This window comes from Trichoplusia ni, chromosome 24, assembly GCF_003590095.1.
Source record: "Trichoplusia ni isolate ovarian cell line Hi5 chromosome 24, tn1, whole genome shotgun sequence".
NCBI lineage: Eukaryota > Metazoa > Arthropoda > Insecta > Lepidoptera > Noctuidae > Trichoplusia > Trichoplusia ni.
This window is the reverse complement of record NC_039501.1, coordinates 777,655-804,504: the sequence shown is the minus strand read 5'-3', so window position 1 is coordinate 804,504 and position 26,850 is coordinate 777,655. Positions and strand designations below refer to the sequence as shown.

The 26,850-nt window shown below is 33.9% G+C and overlaps 1 protein-coding gene across 1 annotated transcript; it reads right to left on the bottom strand.

Moving 5' to 3' along the window:
• Positions 1-7,390: 7,390 nt before the first annotated feature.
• Positions 7,391-26,412, bottom strand: LOC113505163 (nephrin-like). Its single transcript, XM_026887740.1, has 16 exons — positions 26,343-26,412; positions 24,919-25,083; positions 24,229-24,387; positions 21,155-21,286; positions 19,655-19,735; positions 19,056-19,338; positions 17,580-17,815; positions 17,014-17,122; positions 16,436-16,605; positions 14,778-14,948; positions 12,972-13,171; positions 12,256-12,424; positions 11,590-11,708; positions 11,086-11,218; positions 9,618-9,721; positions 7,391-8,151 (listed from the first exon to the last, which is right to left on the bottom strand). The coding sequence occupies exons 2-16, from the start codon at positions 25,073-25,075 to the stop codon at positions 7,903-7,905; spliced, it is 2,472 nt and encodes an 823-aa protein (XP_026743541.1). The 5' UTR covers positions 25,076-25,083; positions 26,343-26,412; the 3' UTR covers positions 7,391-7,902.
• Positions 26,413-26,850: the final 438 nt, after the last annotated feature.

Below are 26,850 nucleotides of genomic sequence, written 5' to 3'. Positions count from 1 at the left end.
TTCATTTGAAGTAGGTTGTATGTTTTTGTTGCTCAAATAATATTTCGTAACATTATGTAGGTAACATAAAATGAAAAAAAAAGCAACGCACCTGAAAGGCCTCCGATATGAAAGAAAGAAAATCTCAAAAGTTTAGTTTCTTTACTGATTCCAGCATTTTTAGCTTTCAAAGCATTTTTAGAAAAATCAAAAATGCTGATTTTTCGCAGACCTTGAAATGGACAAAAATCACGTTATTACTACATACAGGTTTAATCAACTCTTACCTTTCTGACGGACAGTAAAAAAAGTGACAAAAGATATATTTTTTTTTGCTGACGGTAACAGTATTTCATCAAATATAGGTAGGGAGGAATGGGCAGAGGGTAGCAAACGATTATTGGATGCGAAGCCCTGCCGTACTGGAATCATATTTTATTGGTTTCAAATAATATTTTGATAAATATTCCTGAGGTAGTAGGGAAGGACCAGAAGAAATACAGAGGATATTTGACTCTGAAAATCCAGCCAAATGCCGTTGCAGTGGTAAACATTTTTGGCTTTGTAATCGGGCGTCGGGCGTAATTAAGTCCTAGATTTCACAATGTCCTGGACTTTGTCAATATTTGAAGTTAGGCATATTCTGGACTTAAAAAGGTTTCCGACTTTAATTAGTCCCGAATTCTTCATTGGACTTTAAAAAAATGTGGACTTATAAATCCTCGAATTTCACCTTATCCACACTTCCAATAATGTTAGACTTCAACGGATTAAAAAAAATATGCCCTTCATTTAGATGTGTCAGAATCCGGATTTAAATAAAAGTATTGCTTCGAGAGGTGATGGAAGGCGCTGTCAATCAAAGGCACTCACCATTTCATAAAACAGCTTTTTACATACTTAGTTCTTACCAATTTTAATCAGAATTTGATTTCAGACAGACCACTTAAGGAAAACCGTCTTAGAAACCACCCATGTAACAATTCTGCCGACTCTGTAATCTGAGAGGCGTTATTATAAAGATTTGGGTTACGAATGACTTGTTTGTTGTTCATAAATAAATCTTATATTAATCTTGATTTATTCGTCATAAATATTAGCGAGAAACGAAGGGGAAGGAAACTTATAAGAATGCGGCTGAGGTGGATTGTTTTCGGTGGTGCTATTAGACAATCTCCTGTGTTTTTAATACTTTAATATTTATAGTTTAATTTAAGGCATTATGAGGACTAAGCAATACTTACCAAGGTTGTTTAGTGGATGAGCAAATAGGTCAATTTATAATCTAGAAAAAACCTTTTCTGAAATCTATAGACATCAGATTATTTTCAATGACATTTTGAACGAAAATCTTTTTGTAGTGTGTTTTAAAGTACTACCACCTTTTAGTTTTACAGCTATTTGCAAATGGTGTACTATTTGCCTCATATAAGTGACGAACGTATAATTATTTTTCTTATACAAAATGCCATCTGATCTGCACCACTCGAATATACATGCCTTCAAAAGATCCATCTCTATCCCTCAAACATATAAATGCTTGACACTTTAAAATAATTGAAATAAACTGATCACGAATTATTAATTAACGAAATTACTGTCTCATCAAAGAAAAGGTTTTCAACAAATTTTCATTAACACACTTTCCAAGAATTCGGTATTTGATGTTCCTTCAAGAGAGCAATCTATTTTACATATCATTTTGAAAAATATAGTTAAAAGTATACTTACATTCCGAAATTTTAATATTCATCTTCAGTGAGCTTGGTTCCCGTCCGATACACTAATGTGAAGTACAGGGTTTTCCTTTTAGCCAAGTTTGGCGGCCATAGAATATATTGGAGTAGATTTAGCCTGTGGTTCCGCCTGTGATTTCTGGTTAATGGGTAAAGAAAGTCCCGTCGTTGCTTCCAGTTTAAAGGATTTGACGAGATGTTTTCTGATTGAAAAGTGTGTGTAATAAAAGATAGTGCGGTAGTTTCATTTGTAAATAGATGCTGATTTATTTTTGGATATCATATCTTTTTAATTGGACGTTTTTTTACGTATTCGCGCTTGCTGTGATTTAGCCACGTAGTTTTCGGTATCTCAATGATATTTGGATGAATGTGATGGAGTAAAAGACATTTTATCCAAGAGTTTTACTTAATTTCGCCTCTGGTAGATTTTAAAAAACGTTTGACTCTTTAGAGTTTTTACATTTTAAAATTGAAAATTGAAATTTTTTTATATTTATAACAAGCGTGGTTAACTTAATTGTAAATTTTATTTCTCCAACAAAACCTCTAAGAAGATTAGTGGTAGTTTTTACCCCCATACAGACATGGTATCGTTTAAAATCGACCCGAACATCTGGGAAAAAGTCTCTGATGACCGTGATAGTTGAAGGAAAAAATTATCTGATGCAGTGGTCGCGCATGACAGTGCCTGGTTCGATCTGCTCTCCAAAAAACGCGATCTACGTCACCAGGAACTCAATTTGTCTGCGGACGTTGCGACCGGCGATGTCGCTCCCGTATAGGCCTTGTTAGCCATCAGCGCAAGTGCCAAAGCCAAACCACCTGAAACGGATGCAGCTTTAATCATCTTTTATAGATGTTATCAGGCCATAGTAGTAGTACAGCTAGCTTGGATACAATGATGTGATGTAAACTTTGAACTTCAGGAGTCATCATCAGTCTAGCCTTAACCGGACGCAGCTGACTACCAGTATTTTATAAAAAAATAACTGAGACAACGGGACCCACAATATCCGCAACTCTTAGGAAATCTATGACATAGGTCATGACATATCAAAGTGTAGCTTAACCTGTGATCAATCAACTTGTGCAGTTGTAGCTAAGCCACAAGCTTCAATTGAATACTGCATACAAAATTGTATTTAAACTAAACACCTAATTTCACACAAAACATCTAATTTATTCATAGCAATAATCAAATGCCAGGAGCGAGCGATCCTGTATATTCAGGTATAAATAAAACAACAGCCTGTAGATATATATATCTATATATAAAATGGTGGGTGCTATCGCTTCGTGTGCTACGCTGCTATTAACATATCAATATGGAACCAAACTCACGCGTATTTCTGGCTGCGGTCCAAGTTGTGAGAGGTGGCGAGATCAAATTATGTTGGTTTTGTAATTGGAGTTGATGGAGGTAAGTTGTGTGTGGTGTGGTTTCGAAGTATGTTATGGTTTTAGGTACTAATTAACGTTAAAGTATTTTTTTTCTAGTTTTCATGCCGCTTTGGGATGAGCGGAAGGGAGTGACAGACTTTATTGAATAGCTTTTTTAACAATAAAAGCAGATAAGCGACTTTCAATAAAATCTAATGAACTAAATATTATTATTTATGGGTTTAAATGGCAGTTATTTGTAGTTAAATAAAAAAATAATCAATAAAATCAGTATATTCAGTTAAAAGAACTGCAATAAAAAAGTGAGATAGCCAAAAGTCAACTTGGATTAACACATACTATTTGTCAAAGACGGTACTATATGTATTGTATACTATTTGTATTGAATTTATAACTGACACCCAAGCAAACAAAAGCCGCGAGCAACGGCAAGTAAAAATTAAAACTAGTAGAAAGTCTAATTTTATCAAAAAAATGAAGATTCTTAACGATCTAAGTTCCTACTATTTTAACATGAAATTTCCAGTAATACCTCTAAATTTAGGCTTAAAGGGCGAGATTACAAAGCCTAGTTAATCCATTACGATGTCTGATACTAAATGGGATTAAAATTTTAACTTTTGTCTGAAGTTCTGAGTAAACTTTAGCCGCTATCAGAGATATTGACCACAAATACTGATAATGATTCATCGTGACTTCGACTTTTTGTTTTTAACATTTTTGAGTTGTTTTCTTGATCAATAATGACAATGATAACACTTTTTAGATAACCTTATCGTTTGAATAATACTGATTTAAGTTTATAATTATAACAAGAGTTGCTGAATCTTGATCTTGGTGATCCATTGGAGAAAATTTGTGTCTATTCGATTTGTATTCGTCAGTTGGCTGAGCTTTTTTACAATCAATAAACGCCACGGAATAAAATCATCTAAAAACGGAACGAAAAAAAATGCTTGACATTAAAAAATCGCCATAACGGATAGCCGAGTGGTTGAGATTACCACGCCAATACCACGAGTATTTTGTGTGATCCACGAATGCATGTTTTGAGGTTCAATGTCCTTGTGCACGCGACACCAGGATTAAATTCCTTTCTGCGGGAGCCGTTTCATAAACATAATAATTAAATCGCTCCCGCTTATGCCACACACCAAACAACACAGAGATCTGCATTTGACGGTAGACCTGTATTTAGCATATTAGTCACGGATTTACACTTCCGAATTAACGCGAGTAATTCCCTCGGCTTTCTGAAATTATGATTCTCACTCACAACCTGACCTAACCCCGTGTTGACTGCACACAGCTCGTTTTAAATTTGTAATAGCTTTTCGGGTATGTTTATGTACTGTCAGAATGTTCGTGTTGCAAAATGTGAGACGCTGCATGAATAGCCGAGTGGTTGAGGTCATCACGGTAAATACATTGGGCAAGACGTGTTACCGGTTCGATCCTCGCGTAAGAAATGCTTGTCCTGAGTCTGGGTGTCGTGCATGTGACTTGCATGTTTGTGAAAACCCGCCACGATATAAGGATTAAAAAATAATAATGTTTGTAATTTGATAGTTGAAAGTTCATCATCAGCCTATCGCAGTCCACTGCTGGACATAGGCCTCTCCAAGTGCACGCCACTGAGATCGATTTTCGGCTTCTCGCATCCAGCTCCTGCCAGCCGTCTTGCGCAAGTCATCACTCCACCGTGCCTGAGGACGTCCTACACTACGTTTGCCGAGGCGTGGTCTCCACTCTAGAACTCGTTTACCCCAACGGTTATCGGTTCTTCGGCTAATATGGCCAGCCCACTGCCACTTCAGCTTGCTGATGCGGTGGGCTATGTCGATGACTTTGGTTCTCTGACGGATTACCTCATTTCTGATGCGAGTTGAAAGTTAAGCTTAAAAAAATCTAAGGGCATTCCAACACATCTTGAAGACTGCCAGAATGTCTCAGTCTGTCTTGCTCCCACAAAGAAGTTATCAGTCAATATTAGAACAAGAATTAATTGTCTGTAGGCCAAAGATTAAAAACTACGGTTAAAAAGCTGTGTCAAAGACGATTTTTATTTTGATAAAAAAAGAAAATCTTATAATCTTCTATTGAAAACGTCTCAATAAAGTGGACGAATATTAAGACTTCGTGAAACTATAAGTTGCTGTGATTTTTCAATTGAAACAACAATTTTAACATATACGCTTTATTTCAATTTTATGCTGATTACACAAACGAGCTTTATGTAAGTACGTAATATCAAAGTCACATTTTTTTTTTGAATTACAGAACAATTTACAACCTTATACCATTATTGATTGGGCTTATTACAATGACCGCTGAAAATGAAGTAACAGGTTTCATCAATTTGTCTTAATAAAAGATAAATAAAGAAAAATATATCTTTTATTGAAAGAAAAAGGAAAACAAATTGATGAAACCTTAAAGATTAGTATTTATTTTAACAATATTAAATTATTAGAAAATATTTTTTTGTAAAGATGTGGTCGCTTTGAACTAAAAATTTAATATTTTTATTTCATAATATATTATTTTTAATAATAATAAATAGATTATTTAAATGATAAGACAAAACCACATCTCATTAATTATAATTTTTATATCGACGATATTTACCGAAGTTTTTTTTTTAACATTGACTTGTTTAATTAATTAATTATTTTATTTAATTATCTTAATCGTATTGACAATATGTTTTGAACATTCGATTAGCTCTTAACGCTAAATGACAAGCTCATATTTTTAAACGAAATCATTAAAAACTGAGCAATATTTTGCAACAGAATTATGATGAAAAATATCTTTTACAAGAGGCTTTTTTTATAAAATTTTAAGACGAGGACAAAATCAGAAATAAATTAAAATGTTTTTTTTTCTCATTTGTCCAAAATGATTTTGAATGAAAGCCTCTATTCACAATGATTTAATTTTAATAAAATTCGAATTAAATAAATGCACTTACGACTAGAAGTTCGTTTTATATTCATTATGACTAAATTGGCAATATTAAAGTGATATTTTATTCTCAAAATGGCGTAAAAGTATAAGGCACGGTTTTAATATTTCACTAAATTTACTTAATTATAGAAGGACGTCAACCCAGCTAATGTTTATTATCTAAGTGGTTAGTTAGTCGCGAAAGAAAACTATTTTGGCACTTTCTCAGTTCACAATGAAAAAAATAAAAATCAAAAAAGATTTTCGTTTGATATGTTTTAATAATTGGATTTTTTTCGACCAAAGGAAAAAAAGGAACAAAATAAAACAAAAAATATATGATTAGGTTTTTTATTTTTATTCGAAATGTAACAATAGAACTTTTTTTTTTGTAAATATAAAATCGTATTTTGTCAATGGATGGATTCTCAAAATTGGAGAACAAAAAATATCTTTTTTTTTCATGAAAATCATTGCAATTGTTACAAATTCGATGTAAAGAAAAATATAATAGAAAATAATTAAGTATCTTAATAACTTAAAGTTTAAAATTAATAAAACTTTGGCATGTGTATTATGACCGATTAAATTTTGGGACTGAATTGCTATTAATTAAAAAAAAAAATACAATTAGGTACATATATTATTTACATAATTATAATCGAGGTGTGCATAAATTAAAAATTAATTGAACTTATTTTATTGTCAGTTCGCGCTTTGAGTATTAATATTCTTATTTACATCGTAAAAATGCAGAGAAAAGTAACTTACGAGTAAACATTTACAAAATAATAATAAAACTGTAAATATGTATACAGTTATTTTTTGTAAAAAATTACAATTTACAGTACATAAATGACAGTCGTTTAATATTTGACACATTACGTAATGGGGTCTTTATAATAGTTTAATATTTAATTGAGAAGTTTTGAGATGAATAAAAATATATTTAAAAAATTAATACAAAATTGTAATTTTACCGATGACCTCAAAGTAATTAGAAAAACCGTCAGGAACAACTTTTTAAGTTTAAAAAACCATTTTTAACAATAAAAATGTATTTTAACATTTTCCTAAAGAACAATTTAATCAAAAAACTACAGGATAAAATTCAAAATTTCTCCCGATACAATAATTTTCTCGTTTTCAAAAATCGTATTTTTTTATAACAATCATAATTATCTTAAAAACTTAATTAAGAGATCCTTTTATGGAATCAATAATAATTTGGATTCGCATATCAGTAAATTGTTCGACAATTTGCGAAAAAATCAGAAAAAAAATAAGACAGCAAAAAAAAAAACAATCACTAAATGAAAATTAGCGACAGCTTTTTGTCACACAATATCAGATTAAGGTAAATTCAATTTTAGACCTTCATACTCAAACACTAAGCACATTTTCATAAATCAACAACAAATTGTCGAACAACAAAGATCCAGCCTTCAAACAAATGAAAAATTAATAAAATCGTACATTAACTCCTAAATGTATTATCTAAAAATGATTTTACAATTGGACATTGAAAAAAATCATATTTTTTTTGTTCACCTATGTCGTTTGGACGTATTACCTATTACGATATTGATAAGTCAGTCGAACTTTTTTTAATACAACCCGACTAGCCCAAATACTAATTTAGGCAACATTGTCAAAACTATCTACGAAACGGACACTAGTCGAATAAGAGTTCGTTCATGTATCACATTCAATTATTATAAATCTATCTACAATTTTATCTAGTCCTTATTTACACTTCACTTACACTCATAGCCACTTTACAATTTTGTTTAGTCAGTTTGCACTTTTTTTTAGTCACTTGTCACTTAGTTTTTTAGACAACGTGTGTCTCACTTCTTTTGTTGAATGATTCGTCGATGGTGACGTTTTGTTTCTTGTTCTCTTTTTTGATGGTTCCGTACTGTGGGACGTCAGACGTCAGGTTTTGCACTGTGAGGATCTGACTCGAGTTTTGTGGAGTACTTGTGGATATCGGGCTGCCGTACTGGTTCCCGTATTTGTGACGCGATGGGTCTTTCAATATGGACTGTGGCTGCTTTGGCGCTGGCGTTTGGACTAGATGCTGTAACAAACGTGTTCATTAAATAAATTATTGAAAAATATTTAGTTACTTTATTCCTGAGACAACAGGCAAATTGAAAAAAAAAATATATTCTACGGTCAGTTTTTAAATTATTTCGTCATCAAATAAATAGGTCATCTAAAATTTATATAATAATAACGTTTAATTCCATAATTCCTAACGAGCCCAAAATTCTAATTAATCTAAAATCGAAAATCAAAATGGAAATGCCAAATTCTATTTCAATTAAGCCCGATAGAATTTTAGTCACGTCCAAATTCAACAGCATTCATTGAATTATGTTTTGTACGCAAAATGACAAAGTTTTCTCAAAAAGTTCAAAATTCCCGAGTCCACTCGAAAGTTCCTGAAGATTGGAATTTCAAGGGAAGGGGGAATTGTTGTTAATTAATCTGCAATTACGAAATTGTTCCACCCGATTTGATAAGAAAACGCTTTGAATGGAACGGAATATTTTAATGTTATCGAAGAAATTTCAATTTCGTAACACACTCTGGCAAATTAAATATTGGGAATTATAGGATTCTTGTTTAGGGAGATAGATCATAAGATTTTAATAGTCTTGTATCTTATAGAATGCTATACGGGGAACCTGTAGGCAACGACTGTTGAAAACTTACTAAAGGCCCATCCCAAAACTAATTATAATAAATAAACATATTACTAGATTCATCAAAACATAATTATAAAAAATAAACGTATTGTACACTGGCTACATTACACAAGAAATAATGAAGTAAATAAAAATGCAGATATTGTAATTCTACCCTTTCTTATTCAAAAAAGAGATCAATGAAAGACAAACATGAAATGATTAGGAAAAGGGCAGAAGAAAAAAATAACACTAGATTCTACAGCTGAAGACATACGAGTAGATAATAATATCCGAGATTCTGTCTGCAGTCTGCATACTGTAAAGGGAACAAGGATATATCCTTCAAGTCTAGGGTTACTCTATAAGACCTATCTGTAACCATTTGTCAGTGCAGTTCAATCTAATAAGATGGTATCAAATGTCGAGAGGATTTAAAGAATTGTCTGTCCTATAACTTTTGTCTCAAGGTTGGTTTTTCAGTGGAATTGTTAGATGGGAATTATTAAATTTTGTTAGTTTTTGTTAACACCTTTAGTTTTTATTATGTATTTTATTTCATATGTATGATGGAATAGACTAAAGATTACTTAAACAGACCTAGACGGATTGAAAAGTCTATTCCCATTTTTAAAGCATTTGTTGAAGCGAAAGGTCGCTATAAGCCATGTCTCGCTTTCACAACTTTTACAAAGTTTTGTTTTAAAAGAGAGCAGTTTAAATAAAAATTCCAAGAATATGGCAGAAATAGAAACATCTGCAGAAGCCCTAGGTCTCAAAACCGTAATGGGTGATAACTATGATGATATTAGTTATGTTGAAGATGATAAAGATGATGATGTGTATAGCTTACCTGTGCACAATTACCCTGATGCAGGACTGTGACGTCAGGCGGCGGGACGGCGGCCATCTTGTCCAACCGCTGCCTCCTTAGAGTGCCTCCAGCTGATTGTCTGTCTGAACACAAATCGACTTATTTAGTAAGTAGGTAGGTGAAAAATTGGCGAAGGAAAATATCGTGAGGAATCCTGCAACCCTGGTTGGTAATACAGAATTTTTAAACTACCGCATTGCCAAGTGGTTGAGGTCAACATGCCAAAGACAATGTGAACGACGTGTATCGGGTTTGTGTGATCTACAAATGATTTTCCTGAGTCTGGGTGTCTGTATGTAAGTTACTTGAATGTTCGTGAAACCCCCGTGACACAAGGAATCAATTCTTTACTATAGTGAATTCTTCATTTATGGACTCTTGGGCGGTCCATTGCAAATGCCTGCTTTCGAATTAAACCTTTTTACACTTCAAAAAATGGGCAATGGCAAATTAAATGCCAGAGGCGCTCTCTCTCACAAGTCAAACATAGGATTTCGCTTTAACAAAGACAAAATTGAGTATTTTTTTTTTCGATTAGGATACTTTTCATTCCTTAGTGCCGGAATGGTTTTACGAAAAGAAAACTGCCATTATTCTTTAAAACTTAGGTTAATAAACTTTAAACACGTTGACATTTAATGATCGTCGGTTTAAAGCAGAATTATATTACTAAAATATTAATAATTCCAATGCTTGTTTCAATTCCAATGTAGAAATATGACATTTAATAAAAACATGAAAGTACATAAAAACTTTCTCTTTTTACAATTAAAATGATCTTTTTTTTTTTGCTCTCCTGTTTTGTCTGCTTAAACAACGTTTTTCTTGCTAAAGAAAAAAATGTAGTTTTATATTATTTTGTTTTGATTGTAAAGGACAAAACCCTTGTCCTTCTCTTATACTATAACTGTATGTATATCTACACAAAGAGTTAAAAAATTATGTTTCAAAACTTTCCTAGTATTTTAGAAAAACATAATTCAAGAATCAATCCCTTAAGCTTTTAACATAAAGAACATAATCCCAACGAAAAACCGACTCAAAATATTATTCAACTAGCTGTTGCCCGCGACTTCGTCCCCGTGGTTAGAAGATATAAGTTATAATTTATATCTGCCCTGATTTTTCACATTTTCCATTGTATCTTCGCTCCTATTAGTCGCAGCGTGATGGTTTATAGCTTAAAGCTTTCCTCGATGAATGGTCTATTCAACACAAAAAGATTTTTTCAATTTGGACCAGTAGTTCCTGAGATTAGGGCGTTCAAACAAACAAACAAACTCTTCAGCTTTTAAATTAGTATAGATTATGGCAGAGTAAGAGAGCAATATACGTCACAGAGCGGCATCTCTTTCACACCCACATTCCTTTAAGACGTGGTAGACTCTACATTCCGTTTTCCCTTCACCATTTTCTAAGTACCCTAGCTTATTGCTGTACCACTTACCATCCATCGCGTAGCTGTGTGGTGGGCTCGCCATGTGGGAGGGTGATCCTACTGGCAGGCCGCCGTTCATCAGATGAGGCTTGGGAAGCTGTCCGCCGTACTGCTGAGGGGGAGTTGGAGTGCGGCCTTGTTGCTATGCGGAGAAAAAGAAAATTTGTATTAAGAAAATTATTATACCTCTATGTTAGGACTAGACTTATCTATGGTTAATTTGGTTAGGTATTAGGGACTTAGATGAAGGTGAACTCTTCATGTGTGTTTTTGTCAAAAAAAAAGTTAATAAATGAATGTGATGATGTTCCTTGGTAGGGCAAGTGTTTGTCTGATTTATTAATGCTTGTTCTGAGTCTAGGTGTCTTGAGCATATGACTTAAATGTATGAAAATGCCGAGACATTAAATACAATAGAGCGGGAGTTTATTAAAAAAAATATTTAAAAACAGTTCTGACGAATCGGAAAACTTAAAATTTTGCTATATACCGTAAAATAAAATAAAAACTTACCTGCTGCAAATATTCTCCGATGAGTGGTGGATAAGACAGGTACCTATCGGAGGCCATATTGTAATAGGATCCATCCAACGGCGGCATCGGGCTCGGGGCCGGCACGTAGTTAGTCTTACCTGCATATACTAGCCAGTTAGGATTACATAGTAATATACACTTTGCAACATATTATACGGGTTCAAGATGGAGGACAAGTTTTGTATTAAAAGTTTGGACTATTTTCTCCAGGGAGTAGAACAAAATTAAAGGAAAAGAGAATTACACGTGGAATGTACAATGCAAATTAGTTATATGTTGTGAGTCTTAGGGTCCCTTTATATAGGTAACTAGTAAGTATTAAGGTACACTGTGAGCAAAAATTGTCTTTATTAAAGGCAAAAAGGCTTTTATATAATTTGTTCATGAATGTCCCTTATATCTCTATCTATAAAGGACATTGTTACTAGACTTCTCGGTCTTAACCAATCATTTGTATAAGACGGGATCTGGTTGGATGTATGAGAAAATTACCAACAATTGGACTGCCAAATGCCTTTATACCAAATCTTTAAAAAACCCAATTTTTGCTCAGTAATGAGAGAGGAATTCTTTTAAAATATCTAGACCTCTTCCCCTCAAAACTAATGATTTTCTAAAAACAATACTTATAGTTCCAAAACTTACCAGCACTCCTTCCCAAGGTACTGTGTCCACTGATATCCTTATGTCGATGTGGATGCGGAAGTGTCCGCGCGTGGTCGCCTCCATCATACACCGCGTAGTTCGGCGGGGGATAGTCCAGCGGGGGAGGGATGACCAGGCCCTGGTCATCCATTAGGAAGGCGTCCGTTGTCTGTGTTAATGGAGATAAGGTTGGAATTATTTTGGAGGATGAGGACGATGATATTTAAAGGTGATATTCGGAGTCAGTGTCGGGACTTAAAGAAAGGCGTTTGATTCGACTATCCTACTCTGGGTAGCCAATTTGGGAATGTTGACTCTAGAGAGTTCTTTCAACCTGACAAGTAAAACTGATAGTATTTAACCTATTTTCAGATTGTGATGGTTGATTCAGCAAGGACTCATGAATTAATACTCAAGTTCATAATGTAATTTATTAGAAAATTTTAAAAGGAACAGGTTATGATGTCATTAATATAAAGCATAATATTTCGGATTTCTGAATGGCTGATCTACTAAATCATTAACCAAATCAAATGATCATGATTGAGACTAATCACAAGCCTTACATCCAATTCTCATTACATCTAATCTCACCTTAAGTTTTACACTTAAGGTGATATTTATAACGACAAACTATTTATGTGTATATCAGGGTTGGAAAAACCGTTCTACATAAATTTAAGTACAAAATGAAAACATACAGAAAATCTATTCACCTGCGACAGCATATGCCTGGTCGGCATCGACGGGACCTCAGGTATCGGTGGAGGCTGTCGGTCATCAACCCCTTCATCTTGAGAATAGGTTTCTGACTTCTCCGACACCGAGCTTAAGGTTTCTCCAGTCATTGTGTCATTGTATGATGATGGCGCGTACATCTCTATAGTGGCTGATTTGGAAGCCTGGCCTGCTTGTTCTGTGTAAGATTTTTGGAGTTTTAGTTGGGCATTTTGTGCGTTTTAGTGTGAATGTGAACTGTTATATGGATGAATCTTGATTAAAGACTCAGGTTGGGTCCGAAACTAGTCGGGTAATCCCGATAAAGTCAATAAATTCAGAATCACTGTTGTACGAACAGCATTTTTTGTAATTAATTTTAACGCAAATCAATTGCCATTGCCTCAATTTCTAGAATTATAATTAGAGTATCCCTTTTTTCCGGATGGGAAATCATCAAATGTTTTTGAGATTTGGGTTGAACGGAAAGGAGTGTCTGACTTTTGTTGACTAAAACCGATCCATGTTCCTTTTTTTGCCTTTTGTGTACCAGACCCCGATAACCCTTTCGGATTTTCATTAATTTGGAAAATAGCACGTGTATTGATTTCGTGTTAGTCCTTCTTAGTCTTAAAAATTATCTCAGATCAGATCAAACTTTTAACAATTGTTTATGAATGAAGAAAATACATTTAAACAAACAAACACGCAAACTCCAATATACAGAACTAAGGTCATTCATAACCTCACTAATATCGATGACAAAAAACAAATCGTAAGAAAGACGAATACCCAAATATAATCCATGAAACAGTTCAATTCACATACCAGAAGAAACATGAAAGCTAATACAACTGTCATAACAACTAAAACATTAATACTAGATGAAGTAAAACTAAATCACAATAAATTAACCACATCGTTAATATTTATTGCCAATATTAATGCCTTTGTTAATTCTAACGTTTTTGCTATCGACAGCTTCGCGTTGCATTGCAATTTAATTGTTATTATTCTTACATTTTAATTAGCAATAGTAATTTATGATTCTATTATGGCTTTTTTAATATTCTCAAGTAAGAGATTGTAATTGTGAAATTTATTTCAGTTTAATTCATCTCTTACATTTCTTTAAAATCGGTTATTATTTTTTGTTGATTATTCTCGCTAAAGATCAGAAATGGTTAAACCGTTATATTTAACTTTGGTTTGAAAGTCATTTCTTAATTTTAGGGAAGTTAGACTATGTTTTACGAAACGAAGTAAAAAACTTATGTAAAACTTAGAAGGTAATATAATCTCTTGAGAATTATATTTAATCTTGCTAGGTACTTGATATAGCTAAAATAGAATGTTATATAAAACCTTGACAACAACCACCATAATTACGAGTAACGTAACAAACAAATCAGGGAAGATTATTACAAAAATATTTTAAGCCCAGTATTTCTTCTAAGTATCATGTAAGAAAATTCCAGACAAGGTCGAAATAATTAGTCTAATAAAGAAAATTACTTCGAAAATAATAATATTTTTCGTATGAATTTATATATTACATCGTCCTTTGTAGACTAGACTAACCCAAGGGCATTAATATTATTGTAACTTAAGATCACGTATTTACCTATAATTTACAAAACGATAAAGAGAGAAAAGGCTAAAATAAAATGTACCTAAAATGCTCTTTTTCGAATTTTTCACTACTATTTTCGCAACTAACAATGAATACAGCAAAATTCTCACTGATAAAGTTAAATGGACAATCAAGGCAGATGAAAATAATAAAGAAGCAAAAGAAATCTTACCTTTGAGACGTCGTGAACGTCTTTTGAACACGAAGCAGGCAACTAAAGCAGCGTTTATCAATACTAATACAACGCCAGTTATCGAAACGTAAATAACAACAGACTTTGATACATCAGCTGTTTCTACATATTCAGTTGACACTACGTTTAGTTCGCCTACTTCTGATGATGCTTTAAAGAAAGAAAATGAAAATAATTAGCAAATAAATATAAAAATGATTGACGATGATGATGATTTTGATATTGGTGGTGTGTCGGTAAATTGTGGGGATGAATCTTGAAATAATTCAACGATTTGGATAAGGTAATAAAAAAAAAATGGGCCATGATATGTCTTCTTTCTATAAGAAAGAAGTCATTTATTTTATATTTAGCGGGCTACTATTAATAAAAACAAAACAATAATCATAGTTTAATATTGTTTTGATCGCAATAATTACTTTTGTGACTTTCACAGAAAGCAAATCATAAACCGCGTAATTATTTTGGAATTCAAAGTTTTAGTCTAAGTTCCTAGTAAGAATATTTAAGTGAGCTTAAAAGAATTCTAATAGTTAAATATACTGAGACACGATTTCATACACAATTGTTTAAACAAACTTTTAAGAATCGTCGTCTGGTGACAATATTACAAGTTCCACTTCGAGACCAAAAAGCCGTACATTTGTAAGCTTGTGAAAAGATTAAACTTTCTAAACATATCAAAGTCACAACAGACATGTTTTACGTTAAGTAAGTACGCTTTGCCCAATTCTCTTTAAAACACTAACACCATTCCCACCACTTGAAAAATATCTTATTTCAGCTGAATTCACAAAGCTACGAAGTTCCCTGTGAACTTTTCACGATGCCCTTGACTGTAATATAATTTCATGGTTGCTCTTTGTAACTGAAAGCTGAAAAGCTTTCGTGACAGTAGATATGCTTTTAACGTCTACTACCTCTGACAATAATTTTTGTAATGCGTTCTTAAAAGTTACTGGAAATTCAATTTTAATATATTTTCTAAATGTTCAACCGACTGTTATAAAATGAGTTAGGTGTGTAAAGTAGAATGAGAAAATATGATTTTTACTAAAATATAATAAAAACTACAATCTACTGACACACTACCAACATCAATCAATCAAAAAAACACCTAAAGACTAAAAAAATAAGGCTTAAAATCTAACACCAAATACAAATGCAAACCTCTTATCCTTTTATTAGTCCTCTTATGCAGACAGAATCCGATCAGCAATACATTGAGAAGTATTAACGCTGTGCCAACTATAGTGCCAGTTATTATAAACACTCCTGGCACGTTGTAGTTATATTCTTCGGACGAAGACTGTATTGATGATGGGATCATGTCTGATGCAGCGTGGAAAGAATACTACTATTAGACCAAGAAATACACCTTGGGGGACCCTTGATACATTTTATATTATTATACAAACAATTATGACTTTTATTCTCATTACACTGTGATTTATTTTCGGGATTTGAACCCGAATTTTATAGTCATGATAGGTGTTAGATTTGCTTTTTTTTTCTTTATATTTCAAACAGAAGTCTCGTTATACCCTTGTCAAAAGCTTTAGCTTACGCTTATACTGACAATATTTCAACAAAATTTAAAATAAATATAACAAAAACTAATTGAAATAAATACTTACTCAGTGTAGTAACTTTAGTATCATCAGGCCGATACTTGCTTTGACCAATTTTGTTGATAGCCATTACAGAGAAAACATAGTCGGTACTCCTTTCGAGACCTCCGATGGTAAATGTGGTCGCGTTTCTTGGTACTACATCTTCATATTTGTATGATTCTTCAAAGATTCTCCTAAAAATAAGACATGGATTCAATATTGCGAACAGACGTAGCAGTTATATGTATTACTATACTCATAGTATGGTCAATTTTAATGTTCATTGTGTGGTCAAACACAAAGAGAATGATAGCAACAATACTAACAATAGAAAACCATTGCAATATTCAGTTTAACTTATATTTTTTTGTGTTAAATTATTTATATTGTTTGTGGTATAGAGAATGTAACTATGAACATTTTGCAGTCGCTCTGTTTTGTTTCAGAATGAATAGACAGCGTTACTACCTTCAAATTCCCTAGTATCCCCCCCTCAATACCCACAAAGCCACGTACTAATGAATAAAGCTGTCTGTACTCTGTAAAAGGCTAAAGACATGAATGTTTTTGAAACTATTAAGGAAGAATATGAATCATCTTACCTATAACGTATTCTATACCAAGATGGCAGACCACCATCGAATCCAGGCACCCACTGCAACGTCACCGTGTTGTGGGTTATATTCGTCACCATTAGAGATATTACTTGATCTAAAACAACACACACATTTTATTATACAGCTATTTTAGTACTTGGTTTTTGAGTCAACAAGATTGTATCTCCATAATTATTATCATCATCAAGATCATAATCATCATCATCTCAGCCTATAGCAGTAGACTGCTGGACATAGGCCTCTCCATAATTTCTCCAGCACGACCTATGTGAACATTTAATTGATTCCAACATAAGCCCAGACATGAAGGGTTTGACTTCGATATCCAACCATTGCAAGAAATGCCTAGAAAGATTAATAAATTTCAATTGAGAACTAACAAGGTTATAATCATGTCAATTGATGATGTTAATTTGTCAGCTTCCTGTAAGACTGAAGACTTCTTCTATACCCTAAAAAGGATGATCTGTGCGTGCCTTGGAAGCGAACCCGAGACCTTTACCGTAGCCCTGTAATTTTACCACAAAAATATACACAAAAACCAGACTCACCAGGTGCACTAGTAATATCCAATTTGACGGAGGTAGTAGAAAAGCCCAAATCGTTTCTGGAACCACATTCATAGCTTCCATAGTCTGAGGAACTGACGTCATTAATGAGGAGCACTGACGTGTAGGTCACGGCATCCAGTTTGTGGTACTCGGCGAAGTATTTTGTGGATGTGTTGACTGGTAACTTGGCACCGTTCTTGGACCAAGTGAAGTTTGGTGCTGGGGCGGCTTTGCATCTGGTTTGGAAGGTGTTGGTTAGAATGGTACTTATATGGTAATAATAGTACGAGTTATAAAATGTGTTTAGAGTGCTGAATTTAAAGGGTAATGTAGGAATTCTATTACTAAAGACTGCGAATCTGAACGTCTGTCTATCACAGATTTGTAACGCATGAACCGTTATAGCTTAATAGTTGAAATTCTCACAGATGATGCATTTTTACTGTCACTTCATCGACACATTCTGAATTGAAGCTTCGAATCGAAGTTAAGCTATGACTGATACTGTTACCAATTTGACAGATCACCATTTCATATTTTCTTTTATGTACGTGCTCATCAGTGTTGCAAGTCTGACTAGCAATCGACTGGTTTGGTTAAGGTACTTATAGCCGTTTTACATTGAAGTAGCTACATGGATGACTTTTTGATGATCAATAACTGTAATTACAACTAATACTACCGTTAGAACGTAGAAATGAATTCTATTTTGTTCAATATTGATCTCGTATTGCACAAATTGACTAATTGTGACAGCTTAACGCTAAAATTTAATTGGCATTATTTGAATAGTATTTGTTAATTTTATTAATAGCTTTTGTTGTTTTGGCTCTTGTTCACATATATGTTGTGTTCATGAGGTACGGTCTGTTGAAAGATAGGTAGACAGGCAAAGGTGCTTCAGTAATAAAGTTTCGAGAAGCAGTCAAACTGTCAAAATCAAAAATATATTTGCTATATTAATGAAAGTTCAAAAAGAAAAAAACACCTGTGTTCAATTAATTTTATCATAACCATTAATACTACTTCGAATTGTCTTCAAATTCTTTAGAAATAGGTTGACATAAAACTTAGGTATGCATAAAGTTGAACGCCCTGGGTTTCGCGATACAAAGCTAAATGGACTTGCTTAACATTCATAAATCATTTTGAACATGGCTGTCCTATTTCACTGTAATAATTCAGCCTGAGTCCTCTCTGGCCTATTTTCTATATTTCTACAATACTTTACACTTAAAGGATAATGTTATTTATGGTTACTTTTTGAAATGTAACTGATAATATAATGGGGATATTTTTTTATGCTCAAATAATTTCTCACGACTTGCTCACGATAATTTTCATCACCATTAGTCACTAGAATCTTGAAATGATTCAGCAAGGACTTTTCAAACTCTGATACAAAATTGCAAAGCCAAGCCAATAATAACAATACATTAACAAATTATTATTTTCAATATTCCAAATCACACTTACTTGCACGTCAACCTTCCAACTTGACCGACGTTCGACGCTGACTTCATCAAGCTTGGTGAACTGTCCAACTCCGGCTTAAACCTCACTACCAACATCACATCCTTTCTCGTCTCACTGCCTATACCGTTGTCTACCACACACTGAAAGTTCCCTACATCTTCTCTCTTCGCCTGTTTTATTACTAGGCTGCTAGTCATGTTCCTAGGTTCAAAGGTCACGTGGTTCGGGTTGATTTTGTATCCTTCACGTTCCCAGCGAATGTTGTCCGCTGTCAGTGGGTTTCCTGTAATGATGAATTGTTTGTAATTGCATGTTTTACGTATAATTTGAAGGACAGTTTAGGTTTTTGAATGGTGATTTAGATCAGTTAAAAAGATACCAAAACTTAAGTTATATAGTCAAATTCATTAACCAACTTGAAAAAAAGATGTTCTCGATTCGGCTGGTGTTTTTTTATGTACAGCGGTTTATCCAAGATTTCTGGTCCAAATATTGTTGCTTTAAATTAAGAAACATTACCGAAGCAAATACTTAAAAATGACAATTTACAAATGACAATTTTACTGGGATAAATAATTATTTGTCATTTTGAGGCTTACCAGTAGCCGTACAGTATAAAGTAGCATCAGTATTGGGGCTGGATACTTCACTCTGAGACACCGACTTTATACCAGCAGGATCTAAAACAAAAACGCAAAGATTGTGATCAGATCATGATACAAGAACAAAGATACAATCTTAAAGATCTTCTTTTCATACGGTTGATTTACAAGCTGATATCGTGACGTGGTTTTTTCATACTTTGAACAATTAGTCATAAACTAGGTATAGTTTATGAATAAAAACTAGTCCAAGTAGACAGAATCTATGACCAGATTAGACGAAATAACGACTGATGGAAAATCGTTTGTATCGAAACAGCTAAGCTAATAGAGCAACGCCAATATAGTAGCGAAATGCCAGTAAAAATGCAGATTTGTTTTTCCCCTTATCCCTTTTAACTTCCATTTCGACAAAAAATCACTTTCACTATAAAATTGAATTTCCACTCTTTGTGAGGACAGTTTTAAATGAATTTACCATTCAAGGAAGCTGTAATTAACCTGAGGAGATCTTTGAAGGCTCCATTAAGAGGAACCTAAAATACTCTAATTCGCTACCCTCTGTAAGTTTGGTAGGTACAGACGGCAACGAAAATTCTGCACAATCAGATTTGAGAAATAGGACACTATAGGTATAATTAAATGGACATACGTGTAGTTAAGTGTGGGTGAAGACCAATTATGACATATTGAATTATTTAATGTTTAATGCCCATCAAATAGATCAATGGAAACAGACTAAGTTACTAAACATTATTGCCCATTTGCAAAATACAGCAGATTAAATCTAAGAACTTAGGACTCGCTTTTTCCCTGACCGATGCTTGTTTTTGGTCAGTGTCATTTGGCAAGCAATATCGTGAGACCCCACTCCGTAATTTAGATTTCCTTTATTAAATAAGTTTATTTGTATTTTGTTTTAACATGTTTTTTTAATAGTTTTTTTAAATAATCTTTGTTTGGATTTTTGGACCCTGTCGGACAGCATAGCAATTATGGAAAAGCAATATACACCTAAAATATTTCATTGAGCATATTGCAAGCAGATGATTGTAACCATCAAGTTAATTCGCCGACTCTACTTTAATAAACAATAGTTGATAAACAATTCTGTTTAGGAAGCATTGAAGTTTGAATTTGCGGGTAGAGTCTATTATGTTTCAGAGGTTAGCAATACGTCAAAATGTAATGGAATGGTAACCTACATTTAGGAAACTGTATTGTTAACGTTCAGCCTGTCGCTGTAATACTAATATTGTGATTAAAATAGCTTATAAGCAGGGTCAAATTTTATATGAAACTTTTTTTTGGAATGGTCTACGGCTTTGAAATTTGGCTACAATATTGTTTATCCGAAATAATGAAATATGTGCACAGCGGTTTTTGGGTATTTGAATTTTAAGAGAAACGGGAACCACCACGCGCTGTAAACTGAAGTGCACGCGGACAGAGTCGCTGGCAACAGCTAGTCTGACTATATATTATTATAATACTTACAGTGCACGGAGACGCTGATATTCGCGACGGCAGCACCCTGAGAATTAACCGCCTCGCAGGTGTAAATACCGGCGTCATGCCGCGTCAGCCTCGTCATGTTCAACATGCTGCCTTCCGAAATGATCCTGTCATCTAGAACAAAAAATAATTATTAGTAAAGCAGGTTGTATCTGTGGTCTGGTCTGTCTGACGTTCGTTTCACACGTTTTTTCAACTAACTTTTAAAAAAGGTGTTTTCAATTCTTCTATATTTTGTTTATTTTAATGTTTGATACCACACAACTTCGGACTGAATAAACCGGACTGAAATAGTTTATAGTCCCTGTTTGGTTTAATTTGTAGCCGATTATACATTTTTGTCTTAAATATATTATCAACTTAAAAAAAAAACCATCCTAGTCCTCAATCTTACATATCAAGACGTCTATACCCAACATTGGGACATGACTGGTATATAATACCACAAACAAATGACGAAACCAGCGTCCAACAGCTAGTATCTGAATAAAACACACCCGAACCTAAGTCCATAGTTAGGTAGCCCAGCCCGCATGCATACTTACTGAACCAACAAGAGCTAGCCATTCCTAATCCTCTACTTTGTAATTCGGACTCGCAACAAACCGTGTGTTTAGTGTTCATACTTCATTTGTTATATGTGGTACTTGTACTAGTTTTAGAATAATAGTATTGTAGTTGTGTGTTGAATGTTGAAATGTATGCTGGTTATATTTTAATGGCTGGTTTTTGGGATTGGAGATTAATAATTACGTGAAAATGGTTTTATCCGAAGATGAGTCGATGACAATTTTTAACAGGTTACTTCAAATATGTTTTTTTATCTAGCCCAATGTGTCCCACTGCTGGGCAGAGGCTTCTTCTAAATCTTTGCACGATTCTTTGCTCTGGGTCGCATGGAACCAGCCCACGCTTCAAGCACACTTGTCGGTAATTAATGTCATTCCAAAATCTAATTAAACGATTTTGGAATGACATTAATTACCGACAAGTGACGTAACTTGTTCGTTCAGTATATAAGAGCATTTCGTCAGTGCTACAATCGGACAAATAAACCTTTCTTCGGAACCAAATTTTTTGGTATCAGTAAAAAATACTCTTAAATTTACGATAAAAAAAAACGAAGTTTAAAACTTGATAATTCTAACTACGTCATCCATAATATGTATATTACAAATTTTGCACTAAAACGGCACAATTTTCATGACCAATTGCTATAATGGCGTTGCTATTATACCGGTTAGCATTGTACATAATAATTACCTATTGTACAGCGCTCATAATACACATAAATCAGTAGGTATTAGTGCTACTCGGGGCTCATTTGTAAAGCCCAGAAGTTATGTATTTGTTACTATATAATACCAGCATATACGAGGCCCACGGCTGGGCTAGCTCTTGGGCTAGCTCACTTTGAGTTCGCGATTATAAATTCCGAGAGTCAAATAATTGGACTACTCGCATAGCCGAGTGGTTGAGGTCACCACGCCAAACCCACTGAGCACGACGTGTCATTGGTTCAATCCCCGCGTAGGGCAAGCGTTTGTGTGTCCAACGAATGCTTGTTCTGAATCTGATATATTATTGCATGTGACTTGAATTTTTGTGAAACCCCACGCGACACAAAGATTAAATTCCTTACCGCGGGATTTGATAAAAAAACAGGTTATCTAACAATGTATTTCTTTTACCCTTCATCATGATTTAATTAAAAATTCTTTCATTTAAGTAAAGAAAATACAAAGGTTCTCATTATTCGTTTCGTACTTAATTAATATGTAATTTGAAGTCTCGTCTTACACGATATGTTGGCATTTAAAGATGGAAATTTCAATTTCTACTTCAGAATGTTTTACATAAATTAACCTACTTGTTCGCAAATTGCTTGAAATATGAAATAACATGAATACTTTGAATACAATGTGTGTTTTATGAAAGACTAGATACGCGCGCGGTTTCATACGTATCTTTCCCATTTTGAACACTTCCTAATTCCAACTATATCAAATTTTGTACAGTAATTTATTGATTATATTTTTTTTGTGATGCTAAACATTTTCTAATTTAATTTCAGCTATCTAAAAAAACACTTGATCAAAATCGGTCCAGACTTTTAAAGGCTTACGACTAAAACAGACATACAAAATACACATTTTTTCTGACCTAGATATCAAGCCTGCTACTGTATTTAAAAAGCTCAAACTTATATTTTAATATCACAAACGGACACGAAAATCCTTATTTGTATTAATACAAAGAAGGTTTAATAACAAAGTTAGAACATTAACATTCTGTGAAAGAATTCCTTTACTATAAGCTCTTGCCTCAGAAATGTAGTCATTGAGGAAGCGAGATAGCAATCTTCACTGGATAGCGGCATCTCGCTCGCACCGAGAAAGTCTGCTTTAAATGCTATGTATGCTGTAGTAAGCGGTAATGGTTAAAAACTAGGTCAACAAGAATCACAGTTAAGTTCTTTTACTGGTTAAAAGTTAAAACGGATGCCAATGCATATAATGATAGCATTTTCCAAGTTTTCCCGTTGAACTGATGCAGAGAAAATACTTTATGTTGATAAAGAGAAGGATAATGTGTTTATGAAAAAATATTTGAATTTTGTATATTTTTGGTAAAGGGATATAAGTAATTATGTGTAGTTTTTAAGGGAATTGACGTCCATGTTGGTACGGTTATTAACAATTTTTTTTCAACGAAACATATTTTTTAAATTACACTTTAATCCATACTATTATACATGCTGCTAGATGTAGGTAGTTCTATAGGTTATTTGTTTATTTTGCGGTCCTAATAGAATAGTTTAATTGCCAGTTCGACACACTCAGGTCATGATAAAGGACTCTTAGATCTAAAGCTACGACTAGATTCTACGGCTTTCCCGATAAATAAGCATGATTATAGCGGAGTAAAAAAAGAATAAACTGTTGGTGTTCTATGCCCATTTTGGTCACTGCAAACCCACAAAATTTTTACTGTGATAACTGATATTCGCGTAGACAAACCCACGTGATAAAGCTAGTATACAAATATATACTTACTCCCTGTACTATATGAAGACTGTGTGATCGGAAGACCATCTTTAGTCCATGTGTAAGTGATGCTGCCAGGGTTTCCATCAGCCCTTAAGACTATGATGAGAGGTTCGTTTTCTACCCCCACTGTCGTGTAGGGGGTAGTCTCGTCGAATATAGGTGCATCTGTAGATAATAAGTCATGTTAATTGTTTATTTCTAGGTATATGCGGAATTAATGAAAGTTACTTTCAATACATTGGAAAAAGATGAGATGAGCAGAGATTTTGACTCTGGTATACATAATTAAGGACACAGGCATGGTCAGATTGATCTGGTTCTTTTGTTCAAGGGCCTATCTTTTCCCCTCTTCCTTCCTAACAAGGACGTCGTTAGAAAATTCGACGCCAGTTAACTAAAAAAAATGTAAAATGAAATTATTTTTTTATAACGTTGTAAGAACGCAGAGTTCATAGACAGACATAAGTGGAGATATCTCACTAACAGAACAATTAATTTCAATTGATATGATTTTGATGTTTCCTATCAGACCGCTCCGAGAAGAAAGTCCAGACATGTATAAAATCTAGTATACAAATTAATGCATAATGCAAAAGGGAACAATCGCTTTACACCAATACATTCCAAATGAACTTCAGATAGACAGAAAATTAACAAATACAAAGGCAAATAGAACAACAGTTTCCAGTTACTTACACAAGACTTTCAAAGACAATGCATCGTGGACACTCCGTTGTAAGGCCTCGTTCATAGCTTGGCAGGTGTAGACGGCGCCATTCAGGTCCTTAGTGATGTTCAGTTTCAGTTCGATCGTGGATACAGTGCCTCCGTGCAGACCTTTCTTCAGTTGCATTGGGAGACCTGGAGAAAATGTTAATGGTGAGAGAGAGCATACACAAACAATCATAAGCTTGATTATTTTATATGGGACCAAATTACATTTTAAGTTAAAAAAAAAGAATAAACAAAATTAAACTAACTAGTCCGAAGTTCGGAGGTAACAAATATTTGAAAATACGAATATAGAAACTCCTCCTTTTCCTTAAAAACGTCAGTTTAAAATTTATAAATTAAACAATGTCTTAGGAGATCAGCTCCGTGACACTGAATTAAACACCATGCGTGACAAGTCATATACAAAACTTGTACGTACATATACAAGACCTAATTTGTAACTACCGACGATGTATTAATAACAGCTGAGACCCACAATTTAACGTGTCTTCCGAAACACGAAGGAACTCCTTATGACATGGAGTCATAGATGGTCATTCATCGACGGACAGACCGTACCAAGCGTAGCTTAACCTCCGAACCATACAACTTGTGCATTTATAGCTTAGCTAATATAATACAGTTATTATGACCTATGTAACTTAACCAGGGACATACTACTTTGGAATGAGGTGATTGTGTCATACGAGATCTGTGTAACTGTGTTAACATAACATGCCAATTCGTTCTAAAAATATATCAACGACTTTTCCTGGCTATCATGTTTCTAAAACGACAATTTCGCCTACCATTATCGTGGGAAGTCAAACTTTAGGATATCTAATACAGCTGAATTCTGTAAATTTTACGGAAGCTTCTGATTAAATATCCTGGTCAGGTTCCATACTTTCCAATTGATTTTTTCCGGTAGTATTTTTGTTAATAGTTAACCTAGTTGTAACCATTTTAATGAACTATCATCATTTCCATATTGGCGTTTTCATTTAAATTTGTTGAATGAAGAATTTTTAAGACTTAATAGCCATTGCTCTAAATATGGAACCAATATGTTCCAAGTTACATTCTCTGAAGATGTTAAATAATCAGTCTGAACCAGTATAAAATATGATAAATTGATTAGGTATGGGTCGAAGTATGGGCAAGAGTTCAATGAATTTCAAAAAACCTAGCAACAAAATATCAGCCAGTATTTTTTTTTATTCTACAGGGTTTCTAATTATTAGCATGACAGCTATGTAATGTAATAGGAAGAGGATAATAATCATCCAATAAAAAAAAAACATAATTCTAAAAGGAACATAAAAATCAAGTAACCGTTGTCAATTTCTCGATGTAAAACAAAAACATACCTTACCATCTAGTTTATAAGGTTCAAATCTACTTACCTTGCACAGGTATTCCATCTCTCCACCAGGACAGAGTAGCTGGAGGGTTGCTGGATGCCGCGTCACAGTAGAGCGTGGCTTCGATCCCCACCTTCAGCTCTTCAGGCTCCACGCGAACCTTCACGGCTTCCGGGGCAACTGTTGAAGGGGAATACGAGTCAGAAAGGCAATTAGAGATTTAAGAAATACCATTGGGTTCGCAGTTCTATTGCAGTCGTATCAACTGTATTTAAACTGCAATTTGTTGGATTGCAGTTGATATGCGGTCCATATGCCCAGAACTGGACTAATGTAATAAATGGTTTTTTTTTATTCAAAAACGAATTTTCTCGCGATTCGGTCCTGGAAAGAAAATGCGACCGAGTTTTCAGCTTTGTTACAAGTCGATCGAAAGTCATAATTCATGCAAAGGCACGAAATAGCCCTAATGTCGAGTTTTACAATACGAAGTCAGAAGTAACACTAAAGGTATGATTCAGTCGAAAATAATGCAAAACCGTTACAAGTT